The following is a 24,488-nucleotide window of genomic DNA, read 5'->3' on the forward strand; positions in this document are numbered from 1 at the left end:
AACCCCAATTCAGCCCCAGAACCTACTTGTTAAGGACATCTTTTGCTGGCCTGGTTGCATGACTGAAAGTACCGTATTTTTTGCTCTATAAGACTCACTTTTTCCCTCCTAAAAAGTAATGGGAAATGTGTGTGCGTCTTATGGAGCGAATGCAGGCTGCGCAGCTATCCCAGAAGCCAGAACAGCAAGAGGGATTGCTGCTTTCACTGCGCAGCGATCCCTCTTGCTGTTCTGGCTTCTGAGATTCAGAATATTTTTTTTCTTGTTTTCCTCCTCCAAAAACTAGGTGCGTCTTTTGGTCTGGTGCGTCTTATAGAGCGAAAAATACGGTAACTAATGGTATGGCTCAAAGAGAGCTTGGAGAGAGAGATCTCAAATTCCCCAAAGTACTATAGGGGACATAATTATAGGGACAGAACGACCTAAACTGTATAGAAACTTATTCATGTATGCTACTACAGCGGCAAGAATGTTACTCGCCCCAAAATGGAAAGAAGCAGAAGTCCCAGCAAAGGAAGAATGGATACCAAAACTTACCAGAAGAGTAAGAAATCAAGACAACAAACTGCTTATAAAAGAATGGAAATGGTTTGTTGAACATTTACAGATAAATTGTAAACAGGTTAAGAACATTGGCAGGATTATTGTAATAACCTGCAGTTTTATAAGAGTATGTATTTAAAGTAGATGAATAAATGAGCAAATTAAGTTAATTTGGATATGCAGAAGATACTAAAAATAAATTCAAGGAACTGTAGAAAGAGGGAGGAGGAAGGAAGTCAAGTTTTGAAATGTTAAAATGATTGTGAAATTGGTGAAATGTATAAACCTGAAAAGTGTAAGTACTTTTATTTTATTTTTTACAGAGAGATCTCAGTCGGGGGGGGGCAGTAGGTGAGGCAAGTTTTCTTCCTGGCCGCACTGGGCGTTAGATCCCCCTTCCTTTCTAGGGAATTGGTACTTTCCCGTTCCTATTAAAAACTGTAGGCTTTTACGTACCTTACACTGAGCACAGGTACAAGGTACCTAAACCGTTCCCAAAACACGAGGAGCAAGTTAAGATTCCTACAGGTGTGCAAGCATGATGTGGTGTGAGAGTATATGGGCTTGATTTGATGGGGGGGGGGAGAGAAAGGTGAGGAGATTTAGCATGTTTCCTTTTTCAATCACACTGTTAGTCCTCTTCCCAATTCCTGATGTCACAACTTTATTGCAGCAATATGGGCAAAGGAAGTGGGGTGCCGTTTGCTATAACTGCCATCCTGGGCTTTTGGACATTGGAACTCTCAACTATATAGAGAGGAAGAGGAGGAGGAGGAGGAGTTTGGATTTGATATCCCGCTTTATCACTACCCAAAGGAGTCTCAAAGCAGCTAACAATCTCCTTTCCCTTCCTCCCCCACAACAAACACTCTGTAAGGTAACCGCTACACCACACTGGGATGAGAGAAGAGGGTGCTGCAACGTCATATTGTCAAATTGCACCCTAGAAATTATTAGGAAACGGATTTTAAAAACGAAGCTGCCGATATCATGTCTCTGTGGCATGCTTATGGATTTGGGGTTGAAGACAGAAGACAACGCACCCATCGCATTTAATATCCATGGCGGTTTTCAATTGTATTTTAATTGCTTCTTTTATTTCTTATGTTGTTATGCTACCCTATAAGAATTTGGAATGCATTATATAAGAACGTCTATCGGAAATAAAAGAAGCAATAAAAATGCAATTAGAAATCATACAGTATCTAGCGCAGCCTATTTATTGCAGCTGCTACAACAGGGAGAAAACTCATTAAGTCGCTAAGACCCTCAGCCATTTTCAAGTGATCTAGGTGGGTGGGGTGGGTGTTAAGTTTGGGAAGGACTGATCTGCACAAATGTAACAACTTGTGATACAGTGGTACCTCGGGTTACAGACGCTTCAGGTTACGCGTTTTCGGGTTGCGCACCGCACTGAACCCAGAAATACCAGAACGGGTTACTTCCGGGTTTCGGCGCCCGCGCAGAAGCGCTAAATCACATTTTGCGCATGCGCAGAAGCGCCGAATCGTGACCCACGCGTGCACAGACGCGGCGCTGCGGGTTGCGAACGTGCCTCCCGCATGGATCAGGTTCGCAACCCAAGGTTCCACTGTACAGTGGTACCTCTGGTTACGAATGCGATCCGTTCCGGAGCCCCGTTCGCAACCTGAGCAGAACGTAACCTGCGTCTGTGCGGGTCGCGATTCGCTGCTTCTGCGCATGACATCATTTTGAGCATCTGCGCATGCGGCGAAACCCGGAGGTAACCCTTTCCGGTACTTCCGGGTCGCCGCAGGAGTCAACCCGAAAACACTCAACCTGAAGCAAACGCAACACAAGGTATGACTGTACTGTGTTCTGTTCTGGCTGCCTCACCTCAAAAGGGCTACCGTAGAGCTGGAAAAGGTCCAAGTGAAGTGATCAGCAGGATGGAGAAACTGCCCTATGAGGAAAGGTTACCCATATGTTTAAGTGGGGTTAGTTTGTGGGGGGAAATGTGGTCTGTGATGTGTAGAGAAAAGAGAAAGTGGTGATAAGTTTTTCTTCTCCCTCCCTCAAAAAACCTTAGACCCACAGGAGAGGCAGAAGCAAGTCTTTTTCACGCAGCTGAACTACGGAATTTGCAATCGCAAGTCATGGTGCTTGCTGTTGGGTTAGATCAGGGCTTTCTAAACCTGGGTTTCCAGCTGTTTTTAGACTATTATTAGTATTATTATTATAATTATTAATTAAATTCGTTTACCGCCCTATACCCGCAGGTCTCAGGGCAGTTCGCAGGATAAAATCCCAATATAAAAACACAAAATACATAATCAAAATAAAAACAAGAACAACCTAATAAAACACACACACACATTCTAAAAGGGCACTGAATGTCAGTCAGCCCAAGGCCTGGTTAAAGAGGAACGTTTCTGCCTGGCACCTAATGGTGTATCATGAAGGCGCCAGGTGAACCTCCCTGGGACGAGCATTCCATGAATGGGGAGCCACTGCAGAGAAGGCCCCATTCTCGTGTTGCCACCCTCTGGACCTCTCGTGAAGGAGAATACAGTTCCCATCAGCCTTGACCACTGCAAGCTGGAGATGATGGGAGTTGTAGTCCAAAAACAGCTGGAGACCCAGGTTTGGGCAACCCTGGGTTAGATGGCTTTAGAAGAGGATTAAACACATGGAGGATAAAACTACATACATCTGGCTTCTAGTCATGAAGGCTGCGAACAGCCAGCATGACTTGGAACAGCAGCAGCTGAAGAAACACAGAGACGGCTGTTGAATTCATGTCCTGTTTGGCCATTCCAGATTTCGGCATCTGGCTGGCCACTGGGGAAAAGAAGATGCTGAACTAAATAGGTCCTTTGGCTGATCCAGCAGAGCTGCTCCCGACGTTGTCATGGCATCAGCTTAACCAAGGTTCACTGCAAGTTTATTTGTGTGTTGAATAAACAATCACTTGTGTTGAGGGCTGACTTTCCGTAGATCGCCGCAAGGGAGCTGCTCTGCTACGTACGAAACCTTGACCCAGAATCAGGTCGTCTACAAATGGGTTCCCCATGAACCTGTGGTGCTCTCTGCACTCATCCATGGTTGAAGGCAGCAATGCTTCTGAATTCCAGCTGCTGGGAGCCACAAGAGGAGGGAGTTGTCTTGTGCTCAGGTTCTGCTTGATGGATTCCCACAGGCATGTGGTTTGCTCTTCTAGATGGACCACTGACCTGGTCCAGAAGGGCTGTCTTCTGATGTTCTTATGCTCACTGCAACTTGGCAGATGCCAACTTCCTCCAGGAAATCCCAGACTGGTTGGACGCAGAGGAAAGGTGGGAGGAACCAGGTGGGGAAGCACCAAGGGAAGAAGGCTCAGAGCCAGGGGATTGGTGGTGGGAGAGTGATGAGTGGTCAGAGGGAGAAGATTTGGGAAGAGGAGGTGTCAGAAGCCGAAGAGGTTTAATAGGCAGGGAGAGTCTGGCAGAGACTCCAGAATTGGATGCAGAAGCTAAAGCAGGAGAGGAGGGAGGCCAAGAGGCAGAGATGAGTCAGACTGGTGAAGAAGCAGAGGTGTCTTCCTTCTAAGCTCCCCTCCCCCTAGTCTCCCAAGACCAGGAGAGGTATGAAGTGATAGGAGCAAAGGCAGGCACACTGGCATAGTCTCAGATGGCTTGGGAAAGTTCCAGGAGGTAACAGGGCTGAGTGAGCATGGGAAGTCTGTGGTTAAAAAGAGAAGTCCAGATTCAGGGGCAGAAGCTGGAGAGGAGGTCATGTGTGTAGATGTTTCACCCCTCCCATTGCAAGAATCTCCTGACAATGTTTTCAGAAAGGAGGGGGCGGAATCTGCTTCTTCAGCTCCAGCCTGACTCTGTGGGAGTCTGAGTGTTATCTGTGTAGAGATAAGATGACTGCTTAAGCAACTGTAACACTCATGCAGTCCAGTAGACTCCGACAGTCTTTAGTATCTAGTTTGTATTTTAGTTTTTCAGTAGTTGTAAAAGAATAAAGAAGTTATGCTTCAGAGCCGTCGTTCGTGTAGTTCATACTCTCCTGTGCTCTGCTAACTTTGGCACTGAGTTTGGTGCTCACAGCTCAAAGTTGTGAGTCCATTGCACTTAGACCTGCTTCCCTGCAGTGGAAGGTCTCTGGAAGTGCTCTCCCAGCTCGCCTGGCCCAGTCGGGGCTGAAGAGGTTGAACCCAGTCATTGGTGCCGCTGGCTCAAAGGCGAAGCTGACAAAGTGGCAGAGATGAGTCCAACTGGGGAAGAGGCCCAGGTGTCTCCCCCTCATAGCTGTCAAGCGTCCCTTATTTGGCGGGACAGTCCCTTATCCCAGCGCCATGTCCCGCTGCTGTCCCTTATTGATGATGTCCCTTAAATTTCCCGGGTTTCAAAGGAAGCAGCTCATCTCCCTCCCTCCCTGCCGGCCAGGGAGGAGGGAGGCTCCAACTGTGTTGCTTGGCTGCGTTGCTCACCTAATAAGGAGTCTAAGAACGACTGGGGGGTGGAGCTTGCATGCCTTGTGGCCGCGTTGCCTGGGGACTCGCCTTTGCTCAGCGCTTCCCAGCGGAGAGGTAACAGTGGTTTTCCTTGCTGCATCCCCTTTGCCGGGTTGCTGTGCTGTGGGAACCACCGCTTGAGGCTTTGTTTGGCCGCTGGTTGACTAAAATCCCTTATTTTGGCTGCTGATCCCTTATTTTTGAGGCTGCTGGTCCCTTATTTTCAAATCTGTAAGTTGACAGCTATGCTCCCCCCTCCTGCTGCGACAAGCTCCCCTCCCCCTGGTTTCCCAGAACCAGCAGAGGAGTGAACAGGGCAGAGGTGAAGTTAGCTTCACATAGGCAGTCTCAGATTGCTTGGGGAAACCCTGGAGAGGAGGGGACTTAGGCAGCTGTGGGGAGGTGCGGACCTTCAGTCTCAGCAACTGCTTCATGGGGGCAAGACCCGCCGGAAATGAGTTGTTGTGCTCATTAGGCCTGATCCTGTACAGATCGTGTTTTTGCCAATACAGGGTTAACGCCAACTTGGGCAGTGTGATTTATTGCTGGCTCACTCGAGTCACAAATCAAACACGCAACGCTACAGTCTGAGTAATAAGCATCCCTTTATTCGCCGACACCATTACAAAAACTGATTACATTAGCAACCAAAAAAAGGGGGCAGGGGAGAGAAGGGGAGGGGAGGAGTGTTTAATTGAAGGTGGAAGTCAGAGGCCGCTACTCCCCAAAATGTATCTAAGTAAAACAGTGTAGACTGTCAGTATTAAAACATTACTGTTTACTGCTGCTGTTACCATGTCAGGTGGGTGTGTCTGAACAAGTTTTACTGAGCATAGTAAAGACAAGAGGTTATACGTTCACTGTAGGCTCCAGGAATGTAAAGCTCTAATTTATCCAAACTGTTTTGTTTATTTGTTTATTTATTATAAAACTAAACTCTGGAGGTGTCTGCAGAGTCTTCTTCTTCATCATCTTGTTTAAATCAGTAGTCTAACAAGGAGTAGAAAAGACAAAACTCTGTTCAGTGTTTGACGAAGTAGAAAGGGTTGTGAACACATAAATAAGGCTTTAATTTGGCAAAATATAAAATACAGTGCCTTCTGCTACCCCCAAATTAACGGTCTCCCCATGATTTCATTCTGCAAAAGAAGAAGAAACAAAAGAAAAGAAAGGTAAGGTAAGGTAAGGTAAGCCTGGGGGGTGCATGAGAAAGTAGCTATTGCAAAATACTTTTTTAAAAAATTGTTTTTATACACTGAAAAAGGAGTCCTACAACTTTAGGGTAAAGTAGGGTTATATGTAATTCCTCCAGATAGAAGAAAAATAAAGCGGGAAATGGCAGCCCAGGCTTTCACTGTGCCAGTTCATAAACAGTGGAACTCCTTCCCCAAAGAGGGGCACCCAACATCTTCACAGTACAGCTTTTGCCATATTATTTCATTTATTTATTAAATTTATATTCCCACCCTTTCGCCCAATGGAACCCAGGGCAGCAAACACACAAACCATAAAGCACCTAAAAAACAAAACAAAAAAATATGCAATACAGATGGAGACCCTGAAAAGGTCTCTACTTAAAAAGGCTTCCTGGAAGAGGAAGGTCTTTAGTAGGCACTGAAAAGCCAACAGAGGCAACACCATATTCTAAAGGAACGCCTCCTTATTGCAGCAGAGCTATTTAATTTTGTGGGCCCTACCTCTTTGGTTGAATTTATTTGGGATGCATACAGGCTCTGCTCAGCGCTCCCTTTAAAAATATTTTTTTTCTTGTATTGCCCCTCTAAAAACTAGGTGCGTCTTATGGTCAGGTGCGTCTTATGGCGCAAAAAATACGGTATATCTCGCAAGAGTTCCATGAAATCTCACAAAATCTCGCTGGAAGCTACCACCACCACAAAACCTCAGTAGCAACAGTCTCAGGCGGGGTACCTGCAGCGGTACCACCCTGTTGTATTCCACCGCCCGAGGCAGCTGCTTCACTCCGCCTCATGAGTGGGCCAGCCCTGCTTTTTGCCCATCCCCAGGAAATGCAGCTGGTGACCCTCCCTGGAACTCTCCTACCTAGTAGCTGGTAGTGTTCTTTTCCTTTCGCAAGCAGTTGGCTGACTGACGCAAGCAGTTTCTTGAGATGGGCAACGTCCTGGCTCATGGCTACGTTGAGGCTTTTATCGGGCCCTGCCTAGAGGGGAAAGGAGGGGAGAGAAAGCAGTTAGCAAAGAGGAGTTGTGGCGGAAGGAACAGCTTGAGAGTGGGCAGGTGGGGAGATTTAACACTGAATTTTAGAGTGCAGGGTAGGCAATCAGCCAGAGGCCGAAGGGGCTTGCCATGCCCAAGGCTGCACCACTCAGACATCTCGAACGAAAGGGTGAAGCCCCTCCTTTGGAACAGAACGAAGAGCAAGGCAGGCTGCTGGTCTCCCTTCTGTTCCCCAAGTGATCCCCAGGACACAGCAGGGCAAGGACGCTCTCAGGTCCACTGCACAAAAAATAAAATGAAAATAAAAAATCCCTCTGCACCAAGAACTAGCACGCCAGGGGAGAAGGATGGGATAAAAACTGCTCTCCCCTGGCGTGCTACTATTCTATGTGCGTGGATTGGATTGTTTTTAATGGAGGGTCATTCGCTCCTGTAACCACCACAACCACCCCTGCAAGTGGAACAGCCCAGGCGCAGCAAGAAGTAGGCCTTGATGCAGACGCCCCAGGGTAAAAGGCCCCCAGGGGCCTTCATGTTAGGTTCCGGCTTGGTAGAATTTGCAACCGGGAGGGGAAAATAATAATAATAATAATAATAATAATAATAATAATAATAATACCTTTATTGTCATTGTACAACCTGTGTACAATGAAATTAAGAAGAAGAAGAAGAAGAAGAAGAAGAAGAAGAAGAGGAGTTTGGATTTGATATCCGGCCTTTCACTCCCCTTAAGGAGTCTCAAAGCGGCTAACATTCTCCTTTCCCTTCCTCCCCCACAACAAACACTCTGTGAGATGAGTGGGGATGAGAGACTTCAAAGAAGTGTGACTGGCCCAAGGTCACCCAGCAGCTGCATGTGGAGGAGCGGGGAAGCGAACCCGGTTCACCAGATTAGGAGACTACTGCTCTTAACCACTACACCACACTGGCTCCCCCCCTCCCCAAACACTCAATCTCTTATCAAACAACACACAACCTCACAAGTCAGTTTTGCTAGGTTATTTTTCGTTCAACAGCCTAACAACCCACGGATAGAAGCTATTTTTTAGCCTGTTGGTATGGCTGATTATACTACTGTATCTCCTGCCCGAGGGTAGAAGATTAAAGAGGTGATGGCTGGGGTGCGAGTCATCCCTGAGAATTTTTCTCGCTCTCCTAAGGCAACGATCCCTTGCAATGTCATCTAGCGGAATCAAGGGACAGCCCATGATATCATGTGCTGTATTCACTACCCTCTGTTGAGACTTTCTGTCCGTGGCTGTCAGGCAATACCACACTGTGATACAATATGAAAGGACAATTTCTATTGTGGACCGGTAAAAGGAGTTCATCAGTTGTTGTTTAACATTATTCTTTCGCAAGAACCTGAGGAAATGGATTCTCTGTTGGGCCTTTCTGACCACCTGAGTTATGATGATTTTCCAAGTGAGGTCCTCACTAAGGTAAACTCCCAGGAACTTAAAGGGGGAGACTCTCTCCACACAGGCCCCCCTTATAATATACAACGGGGCAGGTTCCCCTCTCTTCCTCTGGAAATTCAACACCATCTCCTTTGTCTTACTAACATTTAGGTGCAAGTTATTCTCTAAGCACCATAGAATCACAGAATCATAGAGTTGGAAGAGACCACAAGGGCCATCGAGTCCAACCCCCTGCCAAGCAGGAAACACCATCAGAGCACTCCTGACATATGGTTGTCAAGCCTCTGCTTAAAGACCTCCAAAGAAGGAGACTCCACCACACTCCTTGGCAGCAAATTCCACTGTCGAACAGCTCTTACTGTCAGGAAGTTCTTCCTAATGTTTAGGTGGAATCTTCTTTCTTGTAGTTTGGATCCATTGCTCCGTGTCCGCTTCTCTGGAGCAGCAGAAAACAACCTTTCTCCCTCCTCTATGTGACATCCTTTTATATATTGGAACATGGCTATCATATCACCCCTTAACCTCCTCTTCTCCAGGCTAAACATGCCCAGCTCCCTTAGCCGTTCCTCATAAGGCATCGTTTCCAGGCCTTTGACCATTTTGGTTGCCCTCCTCTGGACACGTTCCAGTTTGTCAGTGTCCTTCTTGAACTGTGGTGCCCAGAACTGGACACAGTACTCCAGGTGAGGTCTGACCAGAGCAGAATACAGTGGCACTATTACTTCCCTTGATCTAGATGCTATACTCCTATTGATGCAGCCCAGAATTGCATTGGCTTTTTTAGCTGCCGCGTCACCATGTAGATACTTTTCAAACCTCCCCCCTGTACGCTGTTGCATCTCTGCCTGCAATTAGGCCCATTATGGTAGTATCATCAGCAAACTTAATAATTACTGTGGATGGATTAGATGATTTGCAGTCATATGTGTGCAATGAGTACAGGTAGAGGCTTTGCACACATCCCTGTGGGGTGTCAGTGCTAAGCTTCAGGGAAGTAGATATAACAGTCCCAATCCTCACTGTTTGTGTCCGATCCCTCAAAAAGTCTTTAATCCAGTCACAGATGGTAAAAGAAAGGTGCAGATCCATCAGATTTTTAATAAGAATGTCATTTCTACCTTTGGTTGGAAATGAGTTGGGCCTGCCAATACGCAGCCGCCCTGCCACCTGCTGGTGGGACAGAGCAGCGCTGGGCCTTCGTTCCATTCATCCAGAGTTGCAAACCACACACACACACAAATACAAGGGGGGTGAGGGAAAACAACAGTGCTGCGTGACATCTTCAGATCTCTAAAAGTGGCCCTCCAACCACCACGGGCCTCAACAGCCTGACACAAACACACTGGGAGCCGCAGTGGTGTAGTGGTTCAGAGCGGTAGACTCGTAATCTGGTGAACTGGGTTTGCTTCCCTGCTCCTCCACATGCAGCTGCTGGGTGACCTTGGGCTAGTCACACTTCTCTGAAGTCTCTCAGCCCCACTCACTTCACAGAGTGTTTGTTGTGGCGGAGGAAGGGAAAGGAGATTGTTAGCCGCTTTGAGACTCCTTAGGGTAGTGATAAAGCAGGATATCAAGTCCAAACTCTTCTACTGTGCTGGGCCACCCAGTTGTAAAAGTGACGCGGAACAGGCTGGGACTAGGATTCCCCATTAGCAGCCGTTCAAAAGCAGAAAGTAGTCTAGGTCTCGATTGAGGAAAACGTGGGCAATGTCTAGGCAGAGAGGAGTGCGAAGAGGTGATCTGAACCCATGGCTAATTGGCTCTGCCCTTTTGCTTATCTGCTTAATGAATATTACGTCTTCCAGGATCTCTGCAAAAGTGCCGTGCAGGCAGGACTGTGCAGAGCCGGATTAAGCAACAATTCATTCCGGCTGGTAGCCAAATACAGCCATTTGGCCACACACACATACATAGACACACACACCAGTGAAGCTGCTGCTGAAGGATTCTGGTAATGCCTGCACATCATATGGCTTTTTTATGCCCAAGGTAACACTCACCGTCTGTGAGGAGACGTCACTGTTCTCAATCACATTGGTGTCCCCTGCGGCTTTTCCTATTTCCCTTTCTAGAGTAACGAGCGATTCCTGGGCCTTAAGGAAGAAGCAACAGAGGAAATACTTTTGAGTATTATTGTGTGTTTCATTTAGGAATTGCTTCCTGTTGTTAGGCGCCCCAAAGTGATTAACCATATAATGAAAGCATCTAAAAAACAGATACACATATAAAAGCAGGTAAAACAATTGCATGTATAAACACTGTTTGTTTTTTTTGTGTGTGTGTGTGTAGACAAGAACAGCACATACATAAAATCAACTCAATTCAACAAGGACACCAACTGCGATAAAGACCTCTGTGTGGAAGGCTTGTTGAAATAGTAAAAGGTAAAGGGACCCTTGACCGTTAGATCCAGTCGTGGACGACTCTGGGGTTGCGGCACTCCTCTCACTTTACTGGCCGAGGGAGCCGGCGTACAGCTTCCGGGTCATGTGGCCAGCATGCCTAAGCCGCTTCTGGTGAACCAGAGCAGCGCACGGAAACGCCGTTTACCTTCCCGCTGGAGTGGTACCTATTTATCTACTTGCACTTGACGTGCTTTCGAACTGCTAGGTTGGCAGGAGCTGGGACCGAGCAATGGGACCTCACCCCGTCGCAGGGATTCGAACTGCCGACCTTCTGATCGGCAAGTCCTAGGCTCTGTGGTTTAGACCACAGCACCACCGGCGTCCCAGTTGAAATAGTAAAACACCAGATATCACTGTGAGCTACTAAGGTTGGGAAACAGAGAATGTCCAGGTCAGGATAAAAAACCCAGAATGCTGAGGACTGTTTTTGTGGGGTGGGGCCTTGTAATACAGTATTTGAAAATACGAAGCATGGATGCAACAGATGTGCTTCCAGACACAGGCGTCACGTGGGCTCACTTCAATCAGGAATCCAGGAGTAGCTATGACTCCCTCTTGAGCATCCCTGGGCAAGCACTTTCTGTGAGACACAATCTCACGAGCTGCACGAATACAGGGCGATGCAAGTGTCCATCTGGGCATCTGAAAGTGATGTGCTCTAGGCGATGCTTTCACCCTTCTTCACAAACGCTCTCGAGGCAGCCAAAGAAGTAAGCAAAATGGCATCACAAGCAGCCTAAGATCACAGCAGCCAGATAAACCCATAAATAGCCAGAGATTAAAAAGTCTTTGCCTGATGCTGGAAAGACAGAGGGGATGGCTCCACAACACAGTCTTACAGTCACATCCCGCCTAATTTCTGAAAGGGAGACGCACACCAGATAAGCATTTCAAGACACCATCCTAATCCACAGAAAGTTTGACATGGCAGAAGGGGACAAAACAGGGCTTTAAAAATAAGCACAATGGCTTTTACTTAGAATGGAATGGAATCATAAAGGGACCCCGAGGATCATCTAGTCCAACCCCCTGAAATGCAGGAATATGCAGCTGTCCATACGAGGATCGAACCTGCAACCTTGGCATTATCAGCACCATGCTCTAACCAACTGAGAAACAGACCTGGGACTAGGGAAGCTGTTGGAGAACAGGTGAGCTGTGTTCCCAACAGCCTGTCCCTTGTTCACAACCTCGAAGCAGCATTTTGGAAAGGCTTTTCTGAATAGCCTTAAAAAGGAAGCCCCACAGGAAACACACGGCAACAGCGCAGCCTAGAGGTTGGCAAAGGATAGATAACTGTGACCGGGACTTCTCTGTCAGCGAGGGAGCCATAACTGGCACAGTAACTTAAGCTAGAGGAAAACACTGTGTGACACAGGCTGCAGTTGGGCCTCAAGCTACAAAGCACTGTATCTTTGATTCCCCCTAGACCACTTAGACCCATTCCTTACCTTAGGCAAGTCAACTGCTAGTTTCTGCCTCTCGCTCTGATCAATTTTGAGTTTGGATAAAGTCTCGTTCAACTGGGTTTTCAGCTGCAACAGATAAGACAAAGCCAGTTGAGCACATCCCTCTTGGGTGAGAGCAAGGGAATAAGAGGTGGCTACAAGTATAAACACACACACACATGAGAAGGAAGAGTGAAGATTAGTCATCAAACATGTACTACAAGGAGAGTTGGGCAGCAAAGTGAGTCCATCTGCAAGACAGATGAAAAAGAACAACTACAGAAAGCTACAGGTAGCTATAGAGGTTAGAACCAGTGAGAAAATTCTAAATGGATGTTATCCAAGCCTCCCCAGCCTTATCAGGGCATTTGCACGAAGCTTTTCACAAGTGAGTATCTGCTCCACAGATCAGTTCCAATCATCATCAGTGTTTCGTTTAAGGAAGCCTTAAACCAAAACATCTGGAAGCCACCAGTTGGGAGCAGTTAAAAGAACTGAGGAACGGCAAGTCGATTTAAGCCATTGACACACAGCCTCTCACCCATTTTCTTCCAGGGAACTCACAGGCTACCCCTCTGAGCTAGCCAAAACATCTGATATCTTCATAATTTTACTCACAAGCATCCAAAATACAGTGGTACCTTGGGATGCGAACGGGATCCGTTCCGGAGCCCCGTTCGCATCCTGAATGGAATGTAAGACGCGACGGCGCATCTGTGTGTTGCGTTTTGCCGCTTCCGCGCATGCGTGTGACGTCATTTTGAACGTCTGCGCATGCGGCGAAACCCGTAAGTAATGCGCTCCGTTACTTACGGGTTGCTGCAGAGCGCAACCCGAAAACGCTCAACCTGAAGCTCATTCAACTCAAGGTATGACTGTAGCTTGTTCTCGCCAAAAAAGCAGTACCCCCAAAAAATTGTAATAATTAAGTACCTGGTAATTTTCAGAGTTTTTCAAATATGAGACCTAATACAGGTTTTTGCATGTGGAGAGACATAAAGGTGAAACCACCTTCACCCAAAAAGGACAGGATGGGGGGAAGTCACTGTTTGTAATGACATTTTCGTATTCTACGTGACCCTCTGTGATGCTCAAACTTTCGTTCTGGGTTCTGGAAAACTCACAGCGACCCAGCTGGAGGCAGTTCAGCTTGAGAGTTAGTTATATGAATCAATTCCATAATGCCAGAAGCTTCAGCAAAGCAAGGCTGGTCTGGTTTCTTTTCGATGCCCAACAGGCAGTGGCTCATACAACCAGTATGGGACTGACCAGTCTCTGTCTGGGGCACCTAGTGCTTCCCTCTTCTGCCTTTAAGAACATACATTGCACTCGAAGGGCAGAAAGACTACGCCTTCCTTAAGTCAGCAGGCTGCATTATGCCACATTCTGTACCCCTTGCCTGCTTTAATCTCCTTGTATGCAAATACAAAAACTGTCCAGTTTCACCTTCCAGAAACTGGGACTTCCCTCAATGGAAAAGGTGCAGCCTAAAAGCAGACACTCCCGTTCTGGTCTCACAACTCCACCTAGCACCGAATTGAGGCAAAGCAGCACTTTCCACACCTGTAGCCAAGACCCCCTGCGTTCCGAGAAAGCAGGCTTCTGAATTCACAAACCATCCCAAACGTTAAGGCTTTAAGCGACAAGGGCCAGAGGGAGCAGCAAACACACTTAATGTTGTTATTAAGAGGCAGGGAAAGGGCTGTAAAAGTGGTTGAAGCAGACAAAGTCTGAGCTGGAGGGGTTAGCAGACAAGACAGGATTCAGAAAGGTTCCCTCCGCTTTGGAGTAAGTTGTATTCAGCGGAGGGAGGAGGACAGGCCTCTTACCAAATTTAACTCTTCATTCTGCCTTACTGCTTCAGAATATGAGTCATCAAGTTTTTTCTGCAATTCAGTCAACAGATCTTTGAGCTGAAATGAAGTTTTCAGAGGCTTTAAGACGCATCTCCTTCAGCCACCCCCTTCCCCCCTGTTCTGGCTCCGTGGTTAGAAGTCACAAACAGCAAACGCCCCTGAGGGGAGCAAGCATTTCGTCTTTGGGCCAACCAGAGCCATGCGCTGAGTGCAACAGAGAGCAAAAATAACTGCTGCATTTGGACAGGCAGCTTACCTCCCGGACTTCTGAAACATACGTTGATCGCTCTATTTCTGCCTTCTCCAGTTCATGTTCCAGATGTTCTCGTTCCTTTTTAAGCTGCAAAAAAAGGGGCAAAGAAGTCATGAAGTTACTAAGGTGTCTGCTCTGCTTCCAGACGTTTTCATCCGTTACCACCAAGCTGAAAGTCATTCTTCCAGCGCTAACCATAAACTGCATTAATCACCAGCTTCACCAATTCCTGAAATGCTAGTCAGATTTCATACCCTGATCTGACCTATCTTTCAGTAATGTCCCTGGTGGTTCAGTGGGCATGAATTGAAAAACCCAGCCACGGCAACTTAAAACTAGGTGTTTAGCAACTAGCGTTTAAATCATAACGGCTACATTTAAAAGTTCTAGACAAAACGGCTGCAATTTAATCTGCGGCTGGGGGTGACTAACCCATGGCCAGTATGGAAAGATTTGGCTTCCTGCCCCCCAAATTTGTCATTTTAAAAATTAGCTTTTAAATAAAAATACGTTGACCACTCCTATGGGTCCCCTTTTGTGACAGCACCCCTGCCCCAAGTCCAGATGCCCAAGACAGGTGCGTGAGGTGAGGGAGGGGTCAGGGCAAGGAGCGCCATGTGGGCACACTGCTCATTCCAAGTCCAGTTTCTCAAACTGGGATCATTATGTCTGAACTGGGCCTGTTTTACACAAACACCCCAAGAAGGTTTGGGATGAAGTAACCCTTCATGTACAGATTAAACGAAACATACAGAATCAACTTCTTTGACTTCTTCCTTTAATCTTTCTACCGCCTGCTCCAAAGGAGCGACCGATGAGCGCATCTGCAATCAGACAAAATATACACTATTATTATTATTATTATTATTATTATTATTATTATTATTTAAATGACAAACTTCTTACTCTTCAAGACTGTGAAATGGATGATCAGGGGCTGCTGATTTCACAAGACTCCAACTGGCTTCAGGTTGCTGTGGCTGTTCACAATTACTGTTATGAGAAAAGCTTCCTTTTGCCTGTTCTGAATCTCCTTTCAATCAATTCTGCCAAGCGACACAGAGTTCCTACGCTACAGGAGAGGAAGACGTTTCTCCCATCTACACTCTGCAAATTGCGAATAATTAGATGGCCTCCCAATCTTTTGTTGAAAGATTTGTTGCAAAGATTTGTCCGTGCAGAGATTTTCACTTGTGCAGTAGCACTCTCCTTGCTTTCCTAAATAGGTTCCAGGGACTCCCCCAACCCTTTGCAGCATACGGGGGAAGGAGGAGGAGGGAAGCCCCAAGTGGAAATCCTTGCACTGACGGGAAGCGTCCATTGGCTACTACCCGTTGTTTTTCATTTCTTTGGCCTTTGTGACCCACAAAGGTTGCTACCAATGTTATGCGTAGCACTCTGAACACCAGAGAGGGCTAACAAACCTCCTTCATCTAGGTGGCAAAGACAGCTCCCATCCGTGAACCAGAGATTACTAAACCCAGATCATTTAACTCTGCGGAAGGCAGTGGCAGATGGTCTTTCCCAGTTAACAATGAAATACTGCTGGTCTCCTGCTGCCAGCGGGTGGGGCTGCGCAGACATTCTCCCCATTTGCATCAAGTCTGCTTCAGTAAGCACTTGCTGGATGCATAATCCGAATCATTTTAGAGAGATTAATTTATTTTGATGAAAGCAAAGGAAAGCCACAGAAGTACAACACTGGTGGTGCGTTTTCCCTTTTTGCTTTTCAAAAACAGGATTAAGCCCCCTGATATTACTTTGAGAATGTGCTGCTATTTTTATACACGATCGCAGATTTGCCAGCTAATGTACAAGAGGCTGATTACTTCAGTATGCTGTTTTCAGGAGACATGACTGACCCTTGCTTGCAACTAACTAACTCGGGCCATAGACTAAATATATGAGGCTCCTCAAATCAGAACATTCAGCCCCTCCAGCCTGGAACTGTCTCCTCTAGCTAGGAACAGAAGCCCCACCACACAGTCCTGATAGACATGGGCTCTAGCATAGGACCCCTGACCATTAGGTCCAGTCGTGACTGACTCTGGGGTTGTGGCGCTCATCTCGCTTTAGTGGCCGAGGGAGCCGGCGTACAGCTTCCGGGTCATGTGGCCAGCATGACTAAGCCGCTTCTGGCGAACCAGAGCAGAGCACAGAAACACCGTTTACCTTCCCATCAGAGTGGTACCTATTTATCTACTTGCACTTTGACGTGCTTTTGAACTGCTTGGTAGGCAGGAGCAGGGACCGAGCAATGGGAGCTCACCCCGTCGCGGGGATTTGAACTACCGACCTTCTGATCAGCAAGTCCTAGGCTCTGTGGTTTAACCCACAGCGCCACCCGCGTCCCCGGGCTCTAGCATAGGATCTTTGAAACTGAGATGACAGAGACTAAACCTTGAACTGTTCACATCCAAAGCATGTTCTCTGCATCTAAGGCAGGCGTGGGGAACCTTTGGGCTGCCAGATGTTGCTGAACTTCAATTCCCTCACCCCTGGCAAGCCTGGCCCATGGCCAGGGAAAATGGGAGTTGCAGTTCAGCAACATCTGGAGGGCCAAAGTTTCCCCACACCTGATCTAAGGAACGCCTTCCCTGCCTCCACTGGTGGAAAGAACCACAAGCCATTGTTTTGATTCCAGTATAATGACATGCTGTGAGCATCCTCAGTGAACTTGCCTCAAGTTGCTGATCCGTTAGGGTATCTATATATAATAAAAACACACATAGCAAAGGAAAACCAGAGACCCTCAGCTATCCATAACCATTATGGAAACAGGTATTCCTAATTGCTGGCATATGCCTTTTGGCATAGAAACATTTTCGGAAAGCTTTTAAAAGCTGAAACAGAAGGTCCCTGCTCAATCTCTATTAGCAGGGCATCCACAGGACTGGGCTGATGACACCACAGTCTCTTATTTCGTGTCGATGACAAATGAGCCATCGCTACCTATCTCATCCTCTTCATATTGGGGGTTGCACTGATGTTTCAAACTGCATTTCTACTTTTGTTCCTCACTTTAAGGACCGTTATACTGAAAAGCAAGCTTTAGATTTTATACACAGGTAAAATTACATGAAGTGGAGCAGCCAGTGGAGCCATCTTCTAATCCTGAGCAGACTTTTAGTGTTCCCCCAAAATCTGCCCCTTGGTGCTGGAAATGGAGCACCCCCAGAGGTTAGAGGGGCAGAGAGGAGAAACTGAAGAGCGAAGCTCTGGGAGCAGGAGCTCCCCCACAGTACCTGTTGAAGTTCCTTCTGCAATTCTTCGATTTTTATTTTCCATTTGCTCTCCTCCTCTTCCACGCTCCTCTGTAGTCTTTGCAAGATTCCCTCCTAGCAACACAGAATTTCAGTTACCAAACACCCATAGGAAAATTGTGGTGTGTGTGTGTGTAAATTTCACAGGACACATTCCTACCGTCTCTGCAAGGACCACTTTATACTTCTCGCACTCCTGCTGCAACATGACATGCATCTCCTCTGCCTCCTTCAACTTCTGCTCCATGGCCTGTGAAGGGAAAAAATAAATCTCATATAGATATCTTGCAGGTTGGTAAGAAAGAGCAACCGGTTTGCTCTTATTGGCCTAGGGTGAGGGGAGACCGATGGCTTGGATCCTAAGCTAAGTTAAACCTATAGAATCATAGAATCCTAGAGTTGGAAGAGACCACAAGGGCCATCGAGTCCAACCCCCTGCCAAGCAGGAAACACCATCAGAGCACTCCTGACATATGGTTGTCAAGCCTCTGCTTAAAGACCTCCAAAGAAGGAGACTCCACCACACTCCTTGGCAGCCAATTCCACTGTCGAACAGCTCTTACTGTCAGGAAGTTCTTCCTAATGTTTAGGTGGAATCTTCTTTCTTGTAGTTTGGATCCATTGCTCCGTGTCCGCTTCTCTGGAGCAGCAGAAAACAACCTTTCTCCCTCCTCTATGTGACATCCTTTTATATATTTCAACATGGCTATCATATCACCCCTTAACCTCCTCTTCTCCAGGCTAAACATGCCCAGCTCCCTTAGCCGTTCCTCATAAGGCATCGTTTCCAGGCCTTGGACCATTTTGGTTGCGCTCCTCTGGACACGTTCCAGTTTGTCAGTGTCCTTCTTGAACTGTGGTGCCCAGAACTGGACACAGTACTCCAGGTGAGGTCTGACCAGAGCAGAATACAGTGGCACTATTACTTCCCTTGATCTAGATGCTATACTCCTATTGATGCAGCCCAGAATTGCATTGGCTTTTTTAGCTGCCGCGTCACACTGTTGGCTCATGTCAAGTTTGTGGTCAACCAAGACTCCTAGATCCTTTTCACATGTACTGCTCTCAAGCCAGGTGTCCCCCATCTTGTATTTGTGCCTCTCATTTTTTTTGCCCAAGTGCAATACTTTACATTTCTCCCTGTTAAAATTCATCTTGTTTGTTTTGGCCCAGTTCTCTAATCTGTCAAGGTCATTTTGAAGTGTGATCCTGCCTTCTGGGGTGTTAGCCACCCCTCCCAGTTTGGTGTCATCTGCAAATTTGATCAGGATGCCCTTGAGTCCATCATCCAAGTCGTTGATAACAGAATTCATGGATGGAACATTTGCCCTCCCCACCTCCCCTCTTCAGCCACCGACAACCTCCCTCCAATTTCCAGGCTTATTCCAGCAAAGGCAAGAACAGGTCTGTGTGCTTGTTCCTGTATTAGCCATATCCTTTCTTCTACGTAGAAGAGCTTCTCTTGTTTCTCGTGATCCCTTCAGGTCAGCAGCCAGGATTGAAGGTGCAAGAGTCTGAGGAGGTCTCCAGATTCAGCAGCTGCTGGTTGTGCAAAACCCTCATCATACAATCAGAGTTTGGAAGGGACCCTGAGGATCATCTAGTCCAACCTGAATATGCAGCTGTCCCACATGGGGACTTGAACCTGCAACCTCGGTGTTATCAGCACCGTGCTCTAACCAACTGAGCTACTTTTAAACAGCAACAGTATCACACTCCAAAGTAGGTTTTAATTTTGAGGAGACCTTGAAGAGGGAACCAGTTTCTCTATTTGTAACTAAATGGTCACTTTTCTAGAGATGCATCGTCCAGAATTCCTGAAGAATAGCCAGAGCTGAAGCTATTGATAAATCAGCCAGGGAGTTTCCCATTACAGTCGTACCTCGGAAGTCGAACGGAATCCGTTCCAGAAGTCCGTTCGACTTCCAAAATATTCGGAATCCAAGGCACTGTTTCCGACTGGCTGCAGGAAGCTCCTGCAGCCAATTGGAACCTGCGGGAGCTGTGTCGGACGTTTGGGTTCCAAAGAACGTTCGCAAACCGGAACACTCACTTCCGGGTTTTTGGCGCTCGGGAGCCGAAACGTTCGACTCGCAAGGCGTTCAGGATCCAAGGCACGACTGTATATGGCAAATTTAAGAATAATTTTGGCTCACCTGAGCAGAGCTTCCTTTAAGGCTTTTTAAAACACATACCACTTATACCAACCTTAATTTCCTCTGGTCGAGATGTATCTTTTGTATGTTCTCTTACTGCCTTTTCAAACCCACGCATCCAGTCGCTGTGGCTCTGTGCAAGAGAGGATAATCTTTTTGGTATCCCGAGAATGACAAAAACCAGCTAGCTAGAGCTGCCCTTCCATCTGGGTGTAAAATTTACCTCTGTAAGCTAGGCTGGTTTCTACTCACACTCCCTACCCTCCATCCAGACACAGTATCTGGAAGAGGCAAATAACACTGATAACTGGGAAACACTGGCCTGCAAGAGCTCCAGTTGGAGAACAGCCTTTACCAAAGGTGTCATGGGCTTTGAAGACACTCGAACTCAGGATGCAAGGGATAAACGTGCTAAGAGGAAGGCACGCTTGGCAAGCCCTCACCGCGATCAACTTCTGCCTAGAAGCCTATGCCCCCACTGTGGAAGGAGGTGTAGATCCAGAACTGGCCTCCACGGTCACTTACAGACTCACTGTTAAGACTGTGTTCATGGAAGACAATCTTACTTGGCTACAAGTGATCGCCAAAGAAGACTGTTCAGATGTTCAGTCTCTGCCTGACTTTCCGGGAGAGCAGAACACAGAAAGCTTCCTTATACTGAGTCAGACCACTAGGTCCATCTAGCTCAGTATTGTCCACACTGATTGGCAATGGCTCTTCAAGACCAGATCCATCTTGAGATGCCAAGGATTGAACCCAGACCTTCAGTTGCTCTACCACTGAACTACAGCCCAAGTTAGACCATCCACCAATGTCCGATTCAGCTCTTACGCTTGCATGGAAGAGATAAGGAAACACCACCAATTTGCTTGGAGTCTTATGCATAAAACAGGGATACAAAACTAAGCAGCCTTTAAATGCGCAATGCCATGAGATCATAAAAGCAAGTAGTGCAAAACAAATCAATTAGTAGGAGCCCCTGGAGGTGCACACCAGCAGCTCTGAGCCTGGAAGCCCAGTCACTCCACTCTTCAGCAGCATCTACAAAGCGAACAGCTTTGCTTCCACTGTCGCCAGCTGGCAGCTGGAGAGGCACAGAACTGTGGCACATCTTACCAAGGTGGAAGGAAGAGACACTATGGGGAACAGCTTCTGCAGTGTGCTTCTCGTCTCCGCTTCAACAGCCTCCACATACTGCTGCCGCTCCTGGATTGACAGAGTGAAAGGAGGAAGGGCCAAGTCAATGCAAAATTTCCACCAGATGGCAAGATAAAAATTTCCTTCCTTGGCCTAAACGTTCCTTGCCTAATTGAGCGCTACTGTTTCCGAGGGGCCAGAAACAGTTTCACCCATCGACCCTTGCATTAACACCGCAGAAAACGCTTCAGGGCTCGGCCTTCGTGTCGTTTTGTACTTTCAACAAGTTCTCAAAAGAAGCCTCCGCAGAGTCTGTTCATTTCTTTCCCTCCCTTAAGGGGTTTGGGGAGGCAGAATGCGGGCACAACGGGGTGAGGGGCACGGGGGGGGGGGTTGGCAGCTATGTCAACCCACACTCTTAGAGGCCCAGATCACAGGTTCCTGCTCTTCACTTTTGAAGCATTCCTCAAGGAGGCGCCAGGAAGAAATAATATTACAAAGCCCAACACATTTTGATGAAATCTTTATCAAGGGGCGATGACTGTCAAGTTATTCTGTGGTATACGCCCCCCCTCCACACATTATGACTGGTTTTTTCCTAGAAATTTTCTGAGGGTCACCACCTTCCCCCTCCCCCTTATATTGCTCATCCTTTGTTGCCCTTGACTTTTAAATACATGGTACTTCCCCCATCTCCAGTGAATACACACTCAAAATAATACAGTCTGAAGTTCTGGCCTTGATCCTTGATTTCCATTTGAATTAGGCCATGAAAGTAATATGGACTGCAAATTCTGCAAGGCCCAAGTAATTATGGGATCAGATGCAAAGCATCTTATTTTCCTGGCCATTAAGCCATCACAAGAAAACAATGTTCTGTACTGAAGTGGGCATCAAAGTGAGATTTCTTGTGGGTGTGCTTTTCCCATATCCCCATTTTATCCCCTTTCTGTCAACAGGGGGTGGAAACTCAGTTCAACATTGTACAGCAACTAAAACTGCCGTCTGGAAAGCTCACTTTGTAAGTGGAGAGTTACATGTCAAATGGAAGGAGTTAGGGCTAGTTCACACATGCATGCACTCCCCTTGTTTTCCTATCACTTGAACTTCAGCTGAGCGTGTGAATCATCTCCACTAAAAGAGTTCCTTCCTTTGCGGTGACCCCAGGTAAGAACTATGAAAAAGTACTGATCTCTGTTGGGAGATGGTACCTTCGGGTGTCCCAAGTCATCAAATGATGGATATGCATGTATGTACTGCCCATTATTCCCTCTGGCTCTTGCATCCTGGGAGAGAATGCAAGGCAGCTATTCTACATCTCTATAACTAAGTATTTTTACAGTGCACTAAGCATTCGCCTAGGGGTGTTGGGGCAGGTAGCTAGTTCACTCAAGCATCTCTTGTTGCAACGGACCCTTCACCATTTGCCGTATATGAAGCCCATCTCAGGACATGCTCTTGAGACTTATTTAGTCCAGGGTTCTCAAAGCCTACAGCAGATCCCAGGACACCCATCTGGCGACTGGGGTGCTTTCTGCATGTCTGGGAGCACAATACAGTGCAAAATCCAATCACAAGTGTAGTGCATCATCACCTGGAGATGATCTCAGTTCCCCTTTGCTGATCTAGCTGCTCACAATCAAACTCTCTCCCCCCCCCCCCAAGAATCAGACCAGGAAGAAATTTTGGCAAACCAGAGATGTCTCTCCCAATGATGGGACTTTAGGAAAGGCACAGCCTCTTAAATCCAGGAATTTTAAGACAGGTGTTGGGAACCTGTGGCGCTTCAGAAGTTGCTGGACTCTAGCTCCTCTTAACCCTTGACCTTTTGCCATGCCGGCTGGGCAGGGGAGCTCAGAGCCTGGCAATGTCTGGGAGGACCACAGGTTTCCGAGCCCTGATTTAAGGACTTTGGAAAGGTTTGCCCCTTTCAAAAATGCTGCGGAACAATCCCCAAGAGGCAATCTCCACCCGCACCATGCCTTTTCTCTCCCCAGAATACAGAGCAAAACGGAAACCAATTGATAGAGCTGGGCAGCGTGTTCCTCTCACCATCATCGATCCAGCAAACGTGAACGCTCACGGCCTCCAGTGATCAAGGCAACAAGGGAATCTTGTATGCATCCCTTCCCCATGACTGCAGACTCCGATATGCCAAAAGAGACAGGGCAGAAACCCCCTTTGCTTTATTGCCCTCCTAGTTTCAGTAGTAAGAATTTAACCTGTTGTGGAGGTATAGGTCTGTGGATAAACTTAAGGGGGGGGGAACCCCCAGCAAAAAATCCTCAGTCTTTGAGGCCAGGGTAAAGGTAAAGGTGCCCCTGACCGTTAAGTCCGGTCACAGATGACACTGGGGTTGCGCGCTCATCTCGCTCTATAGGCCGAGGGAGCCAGCGTTTGTCTGCAGACAGCTTCTAGGCCATGTGGCCAGCATGACTAAGCCACTTCTGGTGAAACCAGAGCAGTGCACGGAAACACCATTTACCTTCCCACTGGAGAGGTATCTATTTATCTACTTGCACTTTGACGTGCTTTCAAACTGCTAGGTGGGCAGCAGCTGGGACCGAACAACGGGAGCTCATCCCGTCATGGGGATTCGAACTGCCAACCTTCTGATCAGCAAGTCCTAGGCTCTGTGGTTTAGACCACAGTGCCACCCGCATCCCTTGAGGCCAGGGTAGAGGAGTTTAAATATATAGGTTCTATAAAGCAATGAACTTCATTTCCCCCAAGATTTGCCAGAGGTTGAAACCATCTCCACTGCAATTTTCTTTTATTTAAATTTGTTTGTTGGGGGAGGGGAAGTTGGGGCTCTTCACAAAAGTTGCTGAGTCAAAGCCTGAAGGAACTCCAATGGAGCAGGCAGATTGTTCAAGTCCGTTGTCGTAGTTCAAACTCCTGGCTCTGTAGAGCACGGCAGCAAACACCAGTGAAAAACCCTTTCTTGAAACATGTTTAGCATGTTTAGCCTGGAGAAGAGGAGGTTAAGGGGTGATATGATAGCCATGTTCAAATATATAAAAGGATGTCACATAGAGGAGGGAGAAAGGTTGTTTTCTGCTGCTCCAGAGAAGCGGACACAGAGCAATGGATCCAAACTACAAGAAAGAAGATTCCACCTAAACATTAGGAAGAACTTCCTGACAGTAAGAGCTGTTCGACAGTGGAATTGGCTGCCAAGGAGTGTGGTGGAGTCTCCTTCTTTGGAGGTCTTTAAGCAGAGGCTTGACAACCATATGTCAGGAGTGCTCTGATGGTGTTTCCTGCTTGGCAGGGCGTTGGACTCGATGGCCCTTGTGGTCTCTTCCAACTCTATGATTCTATGATTCTATGAAACACTTCCAGGAG

The 24,488-nt window shown here is 47.2% G+C and overlaps 1 protein-coding gene across 5 annotated transcripts in view; it reads right to left on the minus strand.

The window, feature by feature from the left end:
• Positions 1 to 5,591: 5,591 nt before the first annotated feature.
• KTN1 (kinectin 1) overlaps positions 5,592 to 24,488 on the minus strand; it is a 102,091-nt gene continuing 83,194 nt past the window's right edge. For 3 of the 5 annotated variants that reach the window (XM_081007661.1, XM_081007663.1, XM_081007660.1), the window contains 11 exons: positions 21,120 to 21,209; positions 20,056 to 20,136; positions 18,008 to 18,097; positions 17,830 to 17,922; positions 15,337 to 15,408; positions 14,588 to 14,671; positions 14,305 to 14,388; positions 12,479 to 12,562; positions 10,623 to 10,715; positions 7,067 to 7,184; positions 5,592 to 6,144 (listed from right to left, as the gene is read on the minus strand). In XM_081007661.1, the coding sequence (XP_080863787.1) occupies positions 6,140 to 6,144; positions 7,067 to 7,184; positions 10,623 to 10,715; positions 12,479 to 12,562; positions 14,305 to 14,388; positions 14,588 to 14,671; positions 15,337 to 15,408; positions 17,830 to 17,922; positions 18,008 to 18,097; positions 20,056 to 20,136; positions 21,120 to 21,209 (894 nt within the window). In that variant the 3' untranslated portion in view covers positions 5,592 to 6,139. The remainder of the gene's footprint in view (positions 6,145 to 7,066; positions 7,185 to 10,622; positions 10,716 to 12,478; positions 12,563 to 14,304; positions 14,389 to 14,587; positions 14,672 to 15,336; positions 15,409 to 17,829; positions 17,923 to 18,007; positions 18,098 to 20,055; positions 20,137 to 21,119; positions 21,210 to 24,488) is intronic. The other 2 variants (XM_081007664.1, XM_081007662.1) reach the window with 1 other exon arrangement.

This window comes from Podarcis pityusensis, assembly GCF_964106645.2.
Source record: "Podarcis pityusensis genome assembly, chromosome: 1".
NCBI lineage: Eukaryota > Metazoa > Chordata > Lepidosauria > Squamata > Lacertidae > Podarcis > Podarcis pityusensis.